Consider the following 17,980-nt stretch of genomic DNA (forward strand, 5'->3'; position numbering starts at 1 on the left):
TATATTATCACGTTGGATGTCTTCCCAAAATTACTTCTTTAGTAGCTTTTTCAATGTTTTGCAACTAATTTAAAGTCTCTACTATGTCATTGTGAGACAAATAGCATAGCAATGATTTAAGGGGTGGAACAACGATTATAGTTCTGTTTTTTACAATTCTTTTATAAAGGGGTATTTACGCCCTTTACGAATAACTAAAGAAAAACTTATTAAGCGTAAAGTACTTAACTCTAAAATGTATGATTTCATTCCAAAACAAAATAAATTATGCTTTAATATTCGTTCATAAACAGCAATAACAACACAAAATCATCTTATAATCAAACGAATCTAGTAAATACAAAAAATTGAGTATAAACTGCAAAACTTAAATTATATAAAAAAAAGCATCTTTAAGCAATTTGAAACTAAGCAATCATGCACTCGAAATATGTCTAGAACCACCCATTCAATGATTGTTATGGAGAGGTTTGAAGCCCTACTTGTTGATAGAGCATATACCATATATTAATACCTCAATCAAAAGTTCAAACTAAACTTTTACGTTGAATTTTTGTCGAGTTGATTTCTTGACTTATAATTGAAGACCTATTAAATTGAAAGAAAAAACAACTTGATGTGAATACCTTTTATTATTGGTTGAAACAACACTGAAGTCATCCCTAGAAAGTAGAAACTAACGATACACAAATTGTTGCGAGAGACTGTCTCTCCGAGAGACGCACTCGTCTCCTTGAGAGACGGTCTCTCACAAGAGTAGTTGCTGACGATATTAGTATCATGATACTACTTGGAATAGATCAGAAGATAGATCTAATCAGTAGTATTAATTCATAAAATTGACTTAGAGTGCTCAAACGAGCATTAGGTGTGCTCAAACAAGCACCCTAGCCTGTTGTCACATATGACTTTTAGCCCCGACTTTTTTTATCATTGTTGTCAGTTCATATATATATATATATATATATATATATATATATATATATATATATATATATATATATATATATATATATATATATATATATATATTCTCTTGTAAGAGACTATTTTACGATGGGACAATCTTATATAGAAAGTTTATATTCAAATAATATGTACTAAATAAATTATTTAACCCATACATAAGATGCATTTCTCGATTATCTCATACAATAATTTGTAATATATTTGCCCTTATGTATTTTTCGCCAAGCGAAATATAAAGCTTGTGCAGTTGTGCTTTATATACTATTATCTCTCTCTCATGCTCTTGTTATTCTCTCTCCCTTATTTATGTTCCTCACATTCATACATAATAGATGTAATTCTTGTATATTCAGTTGAGCTACTTGCTCACCTAACCTATAAACACAAAAATACAATACATTAGTCTAGGATAAAGGATGTTAAACAAATTTCAGATTTACAAATTTCATCTTATTACTTACAATACCTATCCTGTAATTATTTTTTTATTTTATTTTATTTTTTTTTTTTTTTTTTTGCAAATTTCATCTTATTACTTGCATTATATTCATGTTCATCAAGTTACAATTTCCACCGTTCTTAGCTGCCAATAAAAAAATATGTTTAGCAAGGAAAAGAGTGGAAACAAAATTAATTATAAACTGAGCAGAGAGACAAGAATATCCACAAGCTTCACTCAGATTTGCTATGCAAAAAACAGCTCATCTTAGCTCTTATTCTCAAACCTAGGTCCAACATGATAATACTTGAAAGATATTTATAGATACTGAAACTCGAATAATACTTGAAAGGTGTACAACGACAAATGTAACAAACAAAATAAAACAGAGAAAGTACTATAAATATCAGCCCCTCCTAAAAGCTTACTCGCTTGCTTGAGTAAAATTATGATGCTTTCGGAGTACAATGATTTTGAGTGGATGGTAATCAATTATAAAGAGTGATTACTTAAATAATAAGAATGAATAATAACATCCGAAATAACCATAACAATCAAACAATAATAACAAAAACGTACTTGTGCACATTACATCCCTACGACCAAGTACATGCCAATCATTATGATGCCTCTCCCATTTTTTATCACTAATAATTCACCTTTGTATTCCCATGTGCCTTGGTCTGTATCAAATTGAACAAGACACCATCCCTTTTTATATCATCCATTTATTTTTCTTAATTATAATCGATACTCCTCCGTATCCCTGAATTTGTACTACAAAGCTGAGCCGTTTAGTTGTTGGAAGCGCATACAAAAAAAAAAATTAAATTGTATGGTTGATATTCAATGAAAGAAATGTATAAACACTACTTCCGTAGTTTCCGAACGTTTGTCCATTTTTAGGCAGTTTTCAAACCTTATTTCAAGCCTCCATATATTTTGACGTTCGAGGGGCGGAGCAGAAGTGTAAAGACTAGCTAAGCGAGGGAGCAAAAATGTTACAAGAAAAAAGTAAAAATGCGTTTTACATTACTCACAGTTTCAGCAACAGTAGTTAGATCCTCAAAAGTTTTCCGTTTCTTGTCCGTAAGGCTGGTTTGAGGTGACTTGAAGCCTTGTACATCTTTCAGATTTGCTGGGAAGAAAAGGATGACAAATAAACAACTGCACAGGTTTGAAAAAATAGCACATTATTAACATCTTACTCCATTGAAAAATAATAGAAAATCATAAGCAACAGACCAAACTAATCCAAATACAAATATCCATGGACAACTTCCAACAAATTATGACCAATCAATACCACAGACAGTTACTTTAGATCAACTTGATAAGAACATATATCAACATCAACCTAATTTTAGTTAAGAAGATAACCCCAATACATAATCACCTCAGGTTGAGTATAAGCCACAATTTTCCCTCGAAAGAGAGCAAAACTTACAATAAATCATGTGAAGAAAGACGCATAATCTTATTTTGAATAAGTACAACGCAGAATCGCATCGCCATGATCGGGACTAATGTACTACTACTATCATAAGTCTATGAGACTACAAAACTAGAGTTTAACTAACTTGAGCTTAAAGGGAAATCCTGTTATTTGGCAGGAAGGTTGCCTCTAAGACTAAATTACAAAGTTTTACAAGTTTCTATAACTTCCCAGGTACAATTGCAATCCAAGTTTCACCCCCTAAAAACTGCCTTACACTTCAATACTCAAAATTAATTAAATTAAGTAATCTTATATAAGAGCAAGACTGCAAGACAATAAGAGCAATTATAATCTCCTAATTCTCTTCTCCGAACAAACCAAATCAAATCCTCGACTCTCATTCACAAACACCCAATCAGTAGAAACAGGCTGCTTTCGGAATAGATGGAAGGGAATAAGTATCTTCATGGGACATTGGAGGTCACCATCTTTCATGCAACACCTTTTGCACCATCCTTCCCCTTCAGTGTAAGTACTAATGAGAAATGCATTTCAGAATTTTGGAAATCCTTTTTCTACAATTTTATCACTGCATCAAAATAGTGAGCCTAACAGGGTAGAAAAAGGGGTGGCTAACTCATCTTTTTTGATACTGTATACGATATCAGTCACTGCATGGATAGAATTTAGATACCGGAATCTAATAACAAATAATACCCCCTCAGTCCCACTCATTTTGCTACATTTATCACAAAGAGCTCTTACTTTGGAATTGTAAATGTCGCAAATTGAGTGTGATGGTGTAGTATATAGATTCAAAATTTCAGTCCCCAAATTAACAGCATGAACAATGGTGCAGTTAAGAAATAATTATACTCACAGAAAGCATGAAATGACTTATTGATAAAAAATTGACGTTCAGGTGGGTTTTTCTGCTAGTTGATATCATTATTACAAATTTACTTGAGACCTGTATTATTCATTTAAAGAATTACATAATTTACGTATAGCGTTTTGTTTAGTTTCATATAACTTCCCTAACCCTTAGCCGCCCTTTCAGCAAACAAACTCTTCTGCCCTTTCCTTCCCTTGTTCTATGATCAATCATCGACATTCACAATACTCACCAGACCACCACCCCACCATTCTCAATAGCTCTATTCACTTGCCTATGTTCGGATGACATTTTTCCGAGGGGAGGGGAGGGGAGGGAAGGGTGTAAAGATAAGTGTGTTTTCCTTCCGAATCATTCCTATCTTGGAAATATTTGTTTTGTTAAAATTGTGGAGTTGCTCCTCCTAATTCTCTTCCCTACAATTCCTCCCTTCCCCTACTAGTATTCAAATGGGTGATCTAATCCATCCGTTTCCTCCCCTCCCTCTCCCTCCATTTTCTCCTATCCAACAGTGTGTAGAGTGGGGAAAGGGAAAACAGAGAACAGTAAAACAAGCACACGTGAAAGGAGGGCTGTTGTCTTTATTTATTCAAACCCAAAAGCCAACAGGGCCTATGTGTTATCAGTTATGCGTAGGTCATCCACTTCAATGTAAATACACTCTTCATGAAGTGTCAAGGTAAGACCTTCTACTCTGGTGTTTGCAGCAAAACAAGCTCACACCAGGGGGGAGGTATTGCTGATGGTCCAAAGTCATTAGAGTACAATATGCCCAAGAAACATAGGTATGTTATACATTATAAAAAGCATGTAATAGAAGAAAATTACAGCAGTACTAATAGAGGAAAAAATAAGGATCAAAATAAAGACCTAAATATAAAAATATTGCAAACAACACAAGATAAGCATCCACAGGAAAAATCACAGCAATCATCATATCAGGGTGCAAGTAAAGAAAACTAATAGAATATGGAATTATCATCTATCTAATGAGTTGAATAAATGGAGCAAAGGCTTATAATTGATCAAATTGTGCAGTGTTTATCAGCAAGCAGTAGACCAGCATATGTGACAATCAGGATAGGCGAGCACAAAATGGCAAAAACAACGCGTGAACATGATAGAATTTGGAACCAGACCTTCCAGATACAGTGTGCTCATCCAATGGACTCGCTCATTATTATCACTGTAAAAACCAAGTGTTCCATCCTGGGGAAGATACAATTTCAGGCACAACAGCTAGTTACTCAAGCAAGCTTAATAAATGGCTTTTTTCCCTTGCTATCAGAAGACAAAAAGCCTAAGCCAAAATTAGGGCTACAATTCATCCTATGGTTCAAACCAGCATACTTGGAGCCAAGCTGGGAAAGGTTGATTGAAAATGGTGACTTCAAGGGCCTACGGAAAGCAACATTTCCACAACGATCTAATTGCAATGTGACACTTTATCACGATGCTCACCATCTTCCTTCTTTCCAACCAAAATTGCCAGATCATAGCATTCCGCGAAAACTCTGGGAAGATGTATACAAGGCACTGGAAGGGGCAAAACATTTAATTTATATAGCAGGATGGTCACTGAATCCCAAGATGGTGCTGGTAACCAAACAGTATCCCCAATTAATGAATTTTTTGTGGATTGAACAACTGAGTCTCTTAACCTTTAGAGAAAATGCAGCTTAAGATTTATATTGTACTCCAACTATGCTTCTATTTTTCTGTGTTTCTAATAAGCTGACATGATAGGTACGAGATCATCAAACAGAAATTCCACGAGCAAGAGGAGTGACAATTGGTGAATTGCTCAAACAGAAAGCAGAAGAGGGAGTGGCGGTAAGAATAATGCTCTGGAATGACGAAACATCCATACCACTCATCAAGAACAAGGGCTTAATGAAGACTCATGATGAAGATGCTTTCGCATACTTCAAAAACACAAGAGTGGTGTGCAGATTATGCCCACGATTGCACAAGAAGTTTCCTACATTATTCAGCCACCATCAGAAAACTATTACTATAGATACTAAAGTAGAAAACTCCCCAAGCAATAGGGAAATAATGAGCTTCATAGGTGGAGTAGATCTCTGTGATGGTCGCTATGATACAGAACAACATTCCCTTTTTCGAACACTAAACACCGAATCCCATGCCCATGATTTTTACCAAACGAACATTACAGGGGCTAGCCTCCATAAAGGTGGACCAAGAGAACCTTGGCATGACGTACATGCTAGTATAACAGGTGAAGCAGCCTGGGACGTGCTTACCAACTTTGAACAGAGATGGCTTAAGCAATGCGAACCTTCTCTACTAATACCAGCCAGCACCATAGGAAAACTCCATACGTCTTCTCCTCCAAGCATCTCTGACAGAAATTGGCAAGTGCAGGTTTTTCGGTCCATGGACCATTTCTCTGCAAGTCCATCATCAAACATAGTTAGCACTGAGCAGAGCATCCATGAAGCTTATATAGAGGCAATAAGAAAAGCAGATAGATTCATATACATAGAGAATCAGTATTTTATAGGAGGGTGCAATTTATGGGAAAAAGATCAGAACAGTGGATGCAGAAATTTGATCCCTATTGAGATAGCATTAAAGGTAGCAAATAAAATTAAAGCAAGACAGAGATTCTCAGTGTATGTGATAATACCCATGTGGCCAGAAGGGATACCAGAGAGTGAAAGCGTACAAGATATATTACATTGGACATGGGAGACCATGGCAACAATGTATAGATTAATAGGACAAGCAATAAAAGAAACAGGAGAGAAAGCACATCCTAGAGATTATTTGAACTTTTTCTGCCTTGCTAACAGGGAAGAAAAGAGAGAAGGAGAGTTTGTTCCTCCATATTCTCCTCATCATTTAACATCATACTGGAATGCCCAAACAAATAGAAGGTTCATGATCTATGTCCACTCCAAGCTCATGATAGGTATGCAATGTATTTCATAAACTCAACTTTCCTGCTCTAGTTTCTTAGAAGAGTGCATACAGGTATATTTAGGGTTTGAGACAGAAATTCTAGGTCAGGTCTTGCGGTCACAAATTCAAATTTGAAGTCAAGTCAAAATTAGGTCGGGTCTATAATTTGCAGTTAAAGAAATTGAAGGTTAAATTTGAGATAAACAAGCTTATCTTTAGTCATCAATAGAATCTGAAGATACACATGTGTCAGATCATCTTAATCTATATCCCCCCAAAATTTAAAGCTCATACCATAAATCCTTACCTAAGATTAAGTTAATAAATTTTGGCCTAGATTGAAGTAAAAAAGATAATACAAAAACGTTTATTTATGATCATGATCAAGGAGGCCATTTGAAAATCAAATACTGAACTTTAGTTAGATCCAGTTAAACTTGATGCTTTAACTTAACTATTGTTACTAATTAGTTTCCCACAATCTCTCTGCCAGTCGACGATATATACATCTTGATAGGATCCGCAAACATAAACCAGAGATCTATGGATGGGGCAAGAGACACAGAGATTGCAATTGGATGTTATCAAACTAAGATAGAAGGAGAGAAGGAAACAAAGAATACAGATATTTATGCATATCGGATGTCTCTATGGTACGAGCACACAGGAAGACAGGAGAAAGAGTTCAACGAGCCACATAGCAAGGAATGTGTGGACATACTATGTTCTATTGGGGAGCAGATGTGGAAGACATATAGTGGAGAAGAAGTTGTGGACATGCAAGGTGTACATTTGGTATCTTATCCGATATATGTGAGGGAGGACGGATCTCTGGAAGAGCTATCAAACAGCAGCAACTTTCCCGATACACAAACTCCAATACAGGGAAAGAGATCAAAGATTCTCCCACCTATTTTCACCACGTGAAGTAGAGAATCAATATAATGTGCCTTTTTAATGCTTGTTTCATAAACAAGACAAGCACGATAAAGAAATTGACATGACAAAATTTTCTAGTTCAACTCATGGAGTGCTAAACCAAAATGTTGAACATGATTGTAATTTTACATACTAACAACAAAGAACCAGAAATTGAGAATCTTGGTCCCATGTATTTTATGAAAGGGATGTCAAAACTGTTATAGGAAAATCAAAGACTGTGAACATGAAAATGAAAATGAACATTCGTAAGGTGAATTTCTCATTTTTAATAACTTAAAATACAGTAACATCCCACCCTGTCAACATAAAAGAAGATAGCGCTCTTTGACAAATTTGCCACCAAAACAAGGTCTCCGTCCCAACTCCTAATGGCCAAAACCACCACAAACTAAAAATTCAACTAAACCATGTGAGTACTACTCCCTTTGAGGAAAGCCCAATCAGTAGCAATTGTCATCTGGAGTTAACTGGCTACCATATAAAAGCAGTACCGGTACCTAACTAATCCTAGGTTATATCAAAATTTTTATATCTCTAATCCGCCTCCGACTATAAAATAAATAAGTAAAAAATAAAACACCCCTCCTCTCTTTCTAACCCCCACACCAACTTTCCTTCCAACTTATGTGCAGCATCAATTGTCTTTCAGAAACCTAAGATCCGGTCCAAATAAAATTAGTTTCCTTTGAATAAAACATCCTCAAGTATTCTAGTTCAGAGTGGACATATATTAAACATGAATGCTGTATGAGCCTTTCAGGCGCCCTTAAGGCATGCTCTAGAAATTTACTCTTCTTCGTTTGAGCTAAGAGAAATACGGAAGAAGCACACTTTTGTGCGCTTGTTGGGCTTTTGCTTTTCTTTAAAATTTTTTGATTTTGTTGTCTACTTCTTTTGGATGGTTTTTCCATGTAATGTTCTTTTAATTTTCTTTTACTTCGATTTTCAGTCTTGATTTTTCTAGATTCTTCATTTTTTACTCTCTTCTTCGAAGTTCTTCTTTATACTGGCATACCTTCTTACAATCAAATATCTGTTTCATATTCACTGATCGAGAAAGGAAAGCATGAGGCCTCCAAAACTTTTCATCATTTGAGATGGTTTTTTTTGCTTGACACCTTTTTAGTTTCTGATTCCCCCCTCTTTCTTTTTCGTTTGTCCTTATTTTGTTTTAGTATTTTTAGCATGCAATTAACCGTAATATAACCTAAGTGAGTACCTAACCTTCCCCCACCTTCAGTCCTACCACTTTATCACCCAATTTATTTCAACAAAACTTAATTTCTCAATCTTTCATGCCACCTTCCAAGCCTTAACTCCTTGCGCACATAATATTTTCAAATTTGAACAATATCAACCTCTTTGACTTAATAAGCTACAAAAAAGTGGAAAAAAACAAAAAAAGGACAACCCAAAAAGAAACAATGAGCCACATCCCACAATTAATTATTTCACCTCTACACTCCTTTACCTCGGCCCTCCTCAATTCGGCAATCAAAATTTCTTATTTGTTCACTGACAGTTTTTATTTTTTTATTTACTGTTACCATTTACTCTCATTTGTTCTTCACAATGGACATTAAGAAATAAAGTTGCTCACAAGAATCAAAAAGTTGGGAAGAACATATCATAAACTATAACCCTTCTAAGCTTCAACTTCTCACTCTTCATTTCCTTCGAAATTTAAGAAACCAGCACAGTAAAAGGAAAGCATAAGTTGAGGGGCAATGCAAAAAACAGAAAGAGCTGAGCATATATATCCCATAAACGGCTCCCACAATAGTTGAATTCATGTTATTCCTCCTCGAAGCTTTCCCATTTCTTCTTCAAGTACTCTTAACACAAAGAACTCTCACTTAGGTTACCAATAGGTATTTGTATATTTATAATACTAAGCAAGCAATACAACTAAAGACAACCAAAAGTAAAGCCACTAAATGTTTCTCTGATTATTTGTCATTTATCATTGAAAAAGGGTTGCAGAAGAAAACTCCAATCAAGTATTACGCTGGGCATGAAAGGGGATCGCCCTAAAGAGTTCACATCCCTTTCAAACAAAATAGAAACAAAGACCCTCGAGCGCTGGAGACTTCCTCCTTTTCCTTTTCCCATTCCTCAATCTTACCCCAAAAACAACAAACACAGTAACATATGTTGTCAAAAAAAAATACCTATTTGGCAGTCTTAAGCATGCAGCTCATGGCGGATGCCATACAAATCTGCAGAGAAATGAGTAAGAAAAGTATCAGTTTTAAATAAAGTAAGAAATAACCACAAGAAAACAGTCACAAAAAGACAAGTCATACAGAAAAGAAGCATCAATCATCCAGAAGAGAAACTCTATAGCACAAGTATTACAAGTGAAACAAAACGCCAATTGTCAATCGAACTTCCTATGACCTTCGCCTTCCTAAAAACTAATGAATGCATGACTTGCAATTGGTCATAAAGGCAATCGGCAATACAGTGAAAGGTTATACTACTAAGTAATCATCAGTCACTACAGCATAAGCGGCCAGTTTACATATGTAGAGTTTACATATTCTGAGTTAACATAACCATTTTGTTCAAGTTAGACATGGGTATATAGACTCAATAATCAGATCTAACAAACAACTCTAGCTAGACCAAAACATAGATACAACATACCTCTAAATACATAAAATGATAACTATAATAAAACTGTAAAACTCAAAGAAAGCTAGCTATAGTGCTGTGCAGTTTTATTAACAAGTTTATGTTAAACTCCTAAGCTAAACAAAGCTCTCATTTGTTGCATGCAGGAAACTGATACAGGGACAACTTATGACACCAACACCATCAACATGGCTACTACTCGTCGCCCAAGCCCGTTTTACTTCAAAACCTGCGAGCTATGAAGCAACGACCATGCCATATGTAGATGTCATTCGGTGTTTGGCGCTGGTTCAGCGCCTAAAGGCAACACCTCTAAGGTACCTTCTGCTATATTCCGCGTAAATCTTTTTTGGCGCTGGACCTCTTCGGTGTAGTCCGCTTCATGCACAAACCCGTGTGCCAGCCCCTATTCCCCATCTATACCAAGTAAGCAATCTTACCCATCTTTACAGCACTCTCCTTGTCAGCTATGTCAAGAGGAAATCTTCCCGCTTCTGACTCGAATCATGAACATAGTTCAAACACGGCTCAAAAATCTCTATATTTGCATCTGCTGAGTCTACCCTAAACCTATGCGCAATCTTGATTATTATCCATTGAATGCAATAATTGCCGGGGTCAATGACTAATCACGGAAGTTCTCGAGCTCATGAATGCCTTCAATTCAACATTAAATAATCTCCATAAAAACAACAATTAAAGACCCCTAAAAAAGGATGGTTGCTCAAATTCCTATGCTTCAAAATTCCAAAATCACTAAGAAACTAGGTTTTACTAACATAAAAAAACTTAGGGCCAATAAAATTGAAGGCATACAATAAAGAAAATATCATAATCCATGTTGGAGAATGAAAAACATTCTTAAAGTATTCAAGCTTCCTGAGATGGGTTTCGTTTCTATTCCTTAAGGATAAAGCAAATATTGCATACCCATATTTGAACACGAGTAGCATACTAAATAGTCTTAAAGGTATGGATGAGATGAAAAGGCTCACTTCATTCCCTTCAAACTAAAAGTCTCAGTGGAGAATAAAAATTCTGACTCCATATAAGAACTGATAAACTAAAATTGGTGCATATAGCCTAAGTTACTCGTAAGTTACAAAATGTGCAGATAGATTATAGCCTCATGTAGTTATACACGATGCTCAGTGGATTTTAAAGTATGTGACAAGACAAGAATACCTGCTGATGATGCTCTAAACAGCTGCTGATGCTTGCTCATCATTCTGGATTTGTCTTCTTCAGATCAGTAATTGGAAGTTTAAGCAAGAACCAGCCAGTGCATCTAACCACTCAGGACATTACGCAGAATAAAAGATCAAAGAGACAGAGAATAGAGAGGGAAAGTGATGGTGGAAAAGCATGTACAAGGGAAGAATCGGACATGGAGTAGTGATTAACATGTCTTTCAAGTATTCATGTCACAACAATTTTTTTCCCCAAAACACTGAGCATATACAGCCTTACAGTAATTCCTTAAATATTTCAAAAAAAATGTAATAAAACTGCCTTCTCCTTTCAATACTTAAAGACCTGATTCTCTGAAAACCTAGAGACAATCAACATCTTTGACAGAACACACTGCATAAGTGTCAATCCAATCATACTCATACTTCACTGATCTCTAAAAAGGCTCTTCAAATTTCAATCGAAGTAGCTACAAATGACAATCTGCATCCATGTTCAGCAATAGTTGAACTAATGCCAATAGTTTCCATCATAAATAGCTTGACGAACATGATATGATGAACCAAGAATAATAACTTAATTCTACATAGTAATTATAAAACACCTAATAACTATCCACAAGGACTTAAAAACCCAAAATTCCTCATTCCAACAGAAGAGATTGCAAACTATATGAGTCCCAGATAAAACTAAGTACCAATTGTTGGGATTATCTAATGGGCAAAGGAATGAAGAGAAAGGGATCAACAACAAAAAGGGAAAACCACAACTCTTCAGTAATCAAGAGTTAATAAAATGCCGCAATGGGAATACTTCAGTAAGCAAGTTTATCATCATTGTTTGCTACAGCAAAGAGAAAGAAGAAAGCATTAATCGGGTAACAAGAATTTCAGGATCGAGCCAACAAGTTTCCAAAATGGCATGATGAATTTGGTTGAGAAAAAGAGTAATATGTAATCAAGAAAACTGATATGTACCAACTACCAGGTAACATAAAGAGAATTGCTTTTTTTTAATCCAAAAGTCCCTAACTAGGTATCACTTGTTAATCCAACAAAGATATATTACATATCAATAGACCCCACACGAGCAAATTGAAACAACAAATCCATAGCATAGCCACATATATACAGCAGAAATATGCTATGCAAAGCTACTGCAATCCTATTTCTCGAAAACTTCTCTTCATTTAATGAAAGACCAAAACAAAACTACAAACAAAACAAATAAGAGCCATGATGAAGGTATACAAAAATCCCCTGTAGCGTTGGATAGCAATTTGAGATGCCCAGAGTCAACAAACGCAAGAAATATATCATGTCATTAAGCTGTAATCTCTCCGAGAATTCCTATTCTGATCCCATACGGGGATTTATCTTGGTGAACATATGACCTCGGAGTTGACAAGCGGTCAAAAAGATAAATGGTACCACAACTATTTATCTTGCCTGAAATCAATGTAGATATAATTTACAAACATATAGCTGCAGTACAAGAACACACTTAAGTAGAGACTTAAGAATAGCTCCACAAATGACAAAAACAATGACAAAGCATTGATCCCAAAAGATTAGGGTCAATTACATTAACCAATAGATGAAGCCTGGTGGTCATTCATATGAATTCTCCTTCTTCATTCATTTCGAATATCAACCATCTCACCAATTTTCAAATCCTTTTCTACTACTTCCCTCAAAGTCATCTTCGGTCTCCTTCACTCTCTTTTTAAATCATTCAAATTTCAACTTTCTATCTTCCTCATTGGTTTGCCAACTCTCCATGTTGCACATGCTCAAACCATCTTAGACAACTCTTTCTCATCTTATCTTCAATATATGCGATATCTAAAGCTTTTCACAAGTTTCGAATACTATCCTTCAAAGTTTGACCAATCATTCCATTAAGCATCTGCATTTCAACTACCTCCATCTTCTACAACAATCCTTTGTTGAAACGAGCATCACAAAGCGTTTCTAAAACAAGATGTATCATATACTCTCATTCCGCCAAATCATTATACATATAAGGCAAAAGGATACCAACATTGGATTTCCAATAACAATGTACCCTGCACAAAAAATATTAGTGATCACAAATAAACAGCAAGTGGTAATTATTATACATCAACTTGAGAAGCACATTTTGGAAAAAAAAGGAGAGAGAAAATGACTAAAGGGCTAAGTTATGTGGAAATGGAAGTTTGGGATCAGAGAGAAATGGAGTAAAATTTGGTGATGCTACATTCAGTAACCGACTAACATTCCCTAATTTAAGTTGCCATGAAGACAGAGTGGGAAACCAAAAAGATGTTTTGCATAACAGCCTTGGAAACTCACCTCCCCAAAACCAATTTTCTCTCTTCATGAATGGAAAAATGCATTTCTCTCCAATTTCAATGGCCACCTCATTATACATGTCACCCCCATTGCTATTTTGTAGGGAATAAAATTTGTTTTACCTCCCATCCAATCTACCAGACTCCATTTCCCTTTGCAAAAAAAAGAATTGCCCATTTTACATTACAAAACCCAATCCTAACCACACATTACAAAGAAACAATCACCCCGTAATAAATTTGATTACTACGTCTATTTTCTAATTATTATCACTAAGTAATGTCTAGGATAGTTCAGAAGCAAACACAGAAAAAATGTAAGTAATATAGATAAGCAAATTTAAGTACCAGAAAACCATAGGACACATGGTAATAAAAGACAATTGTCTACATTGACAAGCCAAAAGTAGCAGTGGCATGTCCATAATACTTTTACCAGCAAACCAGAGCCCCTCCACAAATATAAACCCAACAAGAAAACTAATGAATCTACCAACTTTAACGTTTTGCATACATGGACAGAAGCAAAGCAAGGGGTAAGCCTTGGCTTATCCATAATCAAGATAAATCTTCATCTTCGTGCACGCTTCTCAACTCCACCCCAAGTAGTTGATCCCGGCCCATAGAGAGGACCCTTATCAGCAGCACCCTAAGGAACGTTTTATCATTAGAAAAAAAATTATTTCAAGGCTCAAACAGAAAATGTGTGACCCACAAAAGAAAAACTCCTACCATATGAAGACCATGGCGATCTCCATAATGACCAGGATAGACAGCCTCGGGACTGCTACGCTTCATCCCATATGCTGCACCTTGATATTGATAAGCCCAGGATATTGTGTCAGAAGCCGAGTGAGAGACACAAAAAACTGACAAATGATGATCCCTAACGACCTTCACACACTCAAAGATTTGTAACTTCGGCTTAAAGAGAAAACCAATGCAAAAAGATACTAAGTGAGAAATGCTTATACTTGAATTGTTTGGTTATTACTTACTAAAACATAAAAGTGCGGAAAAGCATAAGTAAATCTGTGAAAATCATTCAGTTATATTGGGGTTGATTTTTTGACATTATTTTAACTTTTACCCATAACTACACGAAATAGGAAACTTCCCACAAATCTCGTTTCAAAACTTTCATTTCCGAAACTTTATATTAACATTTCCGAAACTACATTCCCCAAATGATTTTTTTAAGCCCAAAAACATACTAAAATATCTATTAATACTTAAGCATTTCTTTTATTTTCTTGATTTCCTTATTTTTTCTTTTTAGTCATTTTCTTTTCTTAACCTTGTTTACTCATTTTGTTTTTTGTTGTTAAATAAATTTAAACCTACATTTCTTACGATTCATACGTTTCCGAAACTCGAAAATTAACGTTTCTCGTTTCCGTTACCGTCTCTCGTATCAGATTGAATTTCATTTGATGTAACATTGGTTTACCTTCAAAAACCGATGGAAAAGCAGTGGAAAACTGTGCACATGTAGCTAAACATAGTAATGCTTTAATTTCCTTATATTTTCGTAAGAGAATACCAAAAAAGGAATTAAATTAACTGTCAGATTTCTAGTTTTCTACCGATTTAATAACAAAATGGATCATAAACAACCAAACATCCATCACTTCAAACCATCAAGCCGCTCCCATCTAGGCAGGATTTGCTGGTTGGATGTATGCAACCTAACTCTTGTTAGTGATTACAAAGAGATTAATTTTAATTGACCCTTGATAGCAAAGGGCGTTTGTAATTTCACATAAATAAGTGGCACATGATTTAATGAGCAAATATAACTTATTGTATAATAATTAAACCAAAAATATATATAAATCTGAAACCAAAAGGGATATAATTAGAAATGCTAAACAAAGGCTATCAAAAAAAAAATTAATGTGAAGAAGCAATCAAGTTTAATTAAGTGAGTGGCTACGAATAAAAAAATGCATAAGTAACAAAATTTGTTACTATATAATTTGTAATCATTCAAAATTACAAGCGCAAAAAAAGAAACAAAGAGAGTAAAAGCATATCCTTATGAAAAAGCCCTCCCAGCCACCATAAAAAATAATACCAACCAACACTCCCACCAGCATCATACGTGTAGCCTAATGTTTCCCCCTCGTCAAGCATGCTTCTGATCATGCGTGAAAATGCCGTTGATTTTGCGATTGAGGAAAGTTTAAAATTGGTGACTAAGCCCTAAGGATCTCAGACAAGAATCAGGCAGATACGCTAGGTATACCTACACAGCTAAACTAAAAACATAATATTGATTCAGAAAGTTGGAAGTTTGTCCTAAAAACATTCCAATTTTCATGGGCACCCTAAAGAATGACCTTAGTCATCAGGAAAACAATAAAAGACAATTTCCAAACCAAAAACATCAACGAGACCAAACAAGCCACTATTCACCTCAACAACAGAGTGTGGATTGTTTACATTTATATAGTGAACAACTAAAGGTAGTACAAAAATTCAAACAATTACCAGCTGTCCATGTTCTAGCATTACTGCTACTGAGTTCTGCCCGTAGCTTTTCAACTTCGCGTGCCATAGAAATCACATTATTTTCCATTGCTTGCCTCTGTTCCATAAGCGCCATTTTAGCCTTCTTTTCATAATCAATAGCAGCTCTGCAAACGTTGAAATGAAAATCATTAAAATTGCAATAGTTATTTTCCCTCTGTTGACATCACATGCATTGGTATGCCTGTAAAGTTAACAGTAGAAAGAAATATCTAGCCACAAACCTTGCATGCATCAGTTCCTTCTGTATACTGTCAATCTCTGCTTTCACATGTGGAATCTGCTGATTCTCAGCTTGTAGCTTAGTCAAATCCTTTGTGAATGCTGCAACTTGTGCACTTAATTCATGTCGTATCTTTTCTAGATTTTGAACTTCCGCACGCAGTCGTGTGGCATCCTTCTTGAAGGATTCAGCCATACGAAGCTCAGCCTCCAACTTCAGACCTTTTTCAACAAGCTCCCTCGAATGAACCTCATGCTCCCCACGTATTTCAGAAATGGCAATATTCATCCGGTGAATTTCTTCACGAGCAGCATTCAACTCTCGCTGCAAAGTCACGCGATCATCAGCAAGCCTTCTGTTATCATCCAAGAGTTTTCTCATCTCTCCACGCTGTATTTCAATTTCTTCCTCCAAAATGGCGGGATGAGGAGGTGGTGGTCTCAGCATAGGGCCCCGAACAATGTGTCCTCCTGGAGCTGGGGGGTACCCATGTCTATCATTAAAAGCATCACGAGACATACGGTTCCTTCCTGCCATTATCAACTATCCTACAGCATTCAACATAGATGAACCAAAACCCAAGTAAGCACTACTGCCAAACTTTCAAAATTCCTACCCAACAGAAAAACAAAACCAGCATACACAATTTTTAAACTTCATGGTCAACTTTCAAACATGTTCAATTACATCAGAAATTACCCTTTTAACGTCTCAGTCTAAATTCTAAAACGTGCATAATCAAACTCAAACCCAGATTACAAAACCAACAATTAAAAGAAAAAAATTATAATAAAATAACTGAGTAAACCGCTAAAACATGAAAGAATTTCAAAAAATGTCAAACATTAACATAAACAAAAAAAAAACCCTAATCAGTAAATTGGGTTTGACTATCTAAACCTGATTAAAACAACCAAAGAACGATAAATCCAATAGTCATCACAATAAAATTTAAGCAGCTGAATATGATTGCATTCTAAATTCTAACTGATTATGCAACTTTATTACAAATTAATTGTTACAGTGGATTGTGGCGACAATGAAACTGAACAGTCGATATTGAAAAATCAATAGGAGAAAAGACTTCAAATAAAAGAATCAAAGAAAGATGGTGAACGATGATAATGAAATTCAGTTAAAAAAAATAGTACCTTCGGATGATTGTGGAGAGCTTCAACCACAAATTTTGGGAGAATTTCCCTTCAAAATTCTGTGTAGCTTGGAAAATGTGGAGTTATAAATTGTTCTGGTGTTCAAATAGATAGTTTGAAACTTTTAGCAGATTCCGAAAAACGATGTCGTATAGATCCTTTGACCACTAAAGATATTTTTTTCTCGGTCAATGCTTCGAGCTCTTAGCTAGTCTCAATGATCGTTAATAATTTGTGAATTAAAGTTTTAAAGTTTAAGACTTTTGTTACTTAATATTTTTTTGGCGAATTATAGTCTTT

General features: G+C 35.3%; 2 protein-coding genes across 7 annotated transcripts; one reads left to right on the forward strand and one right to left on the reverse strand.

Moving 5' to 3' along the window:
• Positions 1-1,110: 1,110 nt before the first annotated feature.
• Positions 1,111-17,904, reverse strand: LOC130812632 (protein FLX-like 3). Of its 6 annotated transcripts, XR_009042083.1 has the most exons (8): positions 17,681-17,789; positions 16,531-17,077; positions 16,268-16,413; positions 14,507-14,586; positions 14,289-14,423; positions 11,434-13,507; positions 9,783-9,830; positions 6,066-6,154 (listed from the first exon to the last, which is right to left on the reverse strand). XR_009042083.1 is itself a non-coding variant. In XM_057678168.1 (5 exons), exons 2-4 carry the CDS (start codon positions 17,064-17,066, stop codon positions 9,796-9,798), a joined length of 717 nt encoding a protein of 238 aa, XP_057534151.1. In that variant the 5' UTR covers positions 17,067-17,077; positions 17,681-17,904; the 3' UTR covers positions 6,016-6,154; positions 9,783-9,795. The 6 variants fall into 6 exon arrangements, 2 of the variants coding, with proteins under 2 accessions (XP_057534151.1, XP_057534150.1); XR_009042082.1 differs by lacking the exons at positions 6,066-6,154; positions 9,783-9,830; positions 11,434-13,507 and adding exons at positions 1,111-1,344; positions 2,449-2,575; XR_009042081.1 differs by lacking the exon at positions 11,434-13,507 and having other exon boundaries at positions 6,065-6,154.
• On the forward strand, positions 3,074-8,138 carry LOC130812634 (phospholipase D alpha 4). Its single transcript, XM_057678170.1, has 4 exons — positions 3,074-3,374; positions 4,780-5,340; positions 5,488-6,679; positions 7,163-8,138. Exons 1-4 carry the CDS (start codon positions 3,291-3,293, stop codon positions 7,594-7,596), a joined length of 2,271 nt encoding a protein of 756 aa, XP_057534153.1. The 5' UTR covers positions 3,074-3,290; the 3' UTR covers positions 7,597-8,138.
• Positions 17,905-17,980: the final 76 nt, after the last annotated feature.

This window comes from Amaranthus tricolor, chromosome 5, assembly GCF_026212465.1.
Source record: "Amaranthus tricolor cultivar Red isolate AtriRed21 chromosome 5, ASM2621246v1, whole genome shotgun sequence".
Classification (NCBI taxonomy): Eukaryota; Viridiplantae; Streptophyta; class Magnoliopsida; order Caryophyllales; family Amaranthaceae; genus Amaranthus; species Amaranthus tricolor.

What these genes read in the sequence shown, in the direction of transcription:
- LOC130812634 (XM_057678170.1), top strand. Translation starts at nt 3,291, where the DNA reads ATGGAAGGGAATAAGTATCTTCATGGGACATTGGAGGTCACCATCTTT. An exon ending in CACCATCCTTCCCCTTCAGT is followed by an intron (nt 3,375 to 4,779) that starts GTAAGTACTAAT and finishes CAAATTGTGCAG; the next exon opens with TGTTTATCAGCAAGCAGTAG. An exon ending in TGAATCCCAAGATGGTGCTG is followed by an intron (nt 5,341 to 5,487) that starts GTAACCAAACAG and finishes CTGACATGATAG; the next exon opens with GTACGAGATCATCAAACAGA.
- LOC130812632 (XM_057678167.1), bottom strand. Translation starts at nt 17,066, where the DNA reads ATGGCAGGAAGGAACCGTATGTCTCGTGATGCTTTTAATGATAGACAT. An exon ending in TGCTAGAACATGGACAGCTG is followed by an intron (nt 14,587 to 16,267) that starts GTAATTGTTTGA and finishes ATCAATATCAAG; the next exon opens with GTGCAGCATATGGGATGAAG. An exon ending in ATCGCCATGGTCTTCATATG is followed by an intron (nt 14,424 to 14,506) that starts GTAGGAGTTTTT and finishes AACGTTCCTTAG; the next exon opens with GGTGCTGCTGATAAGGGTCC.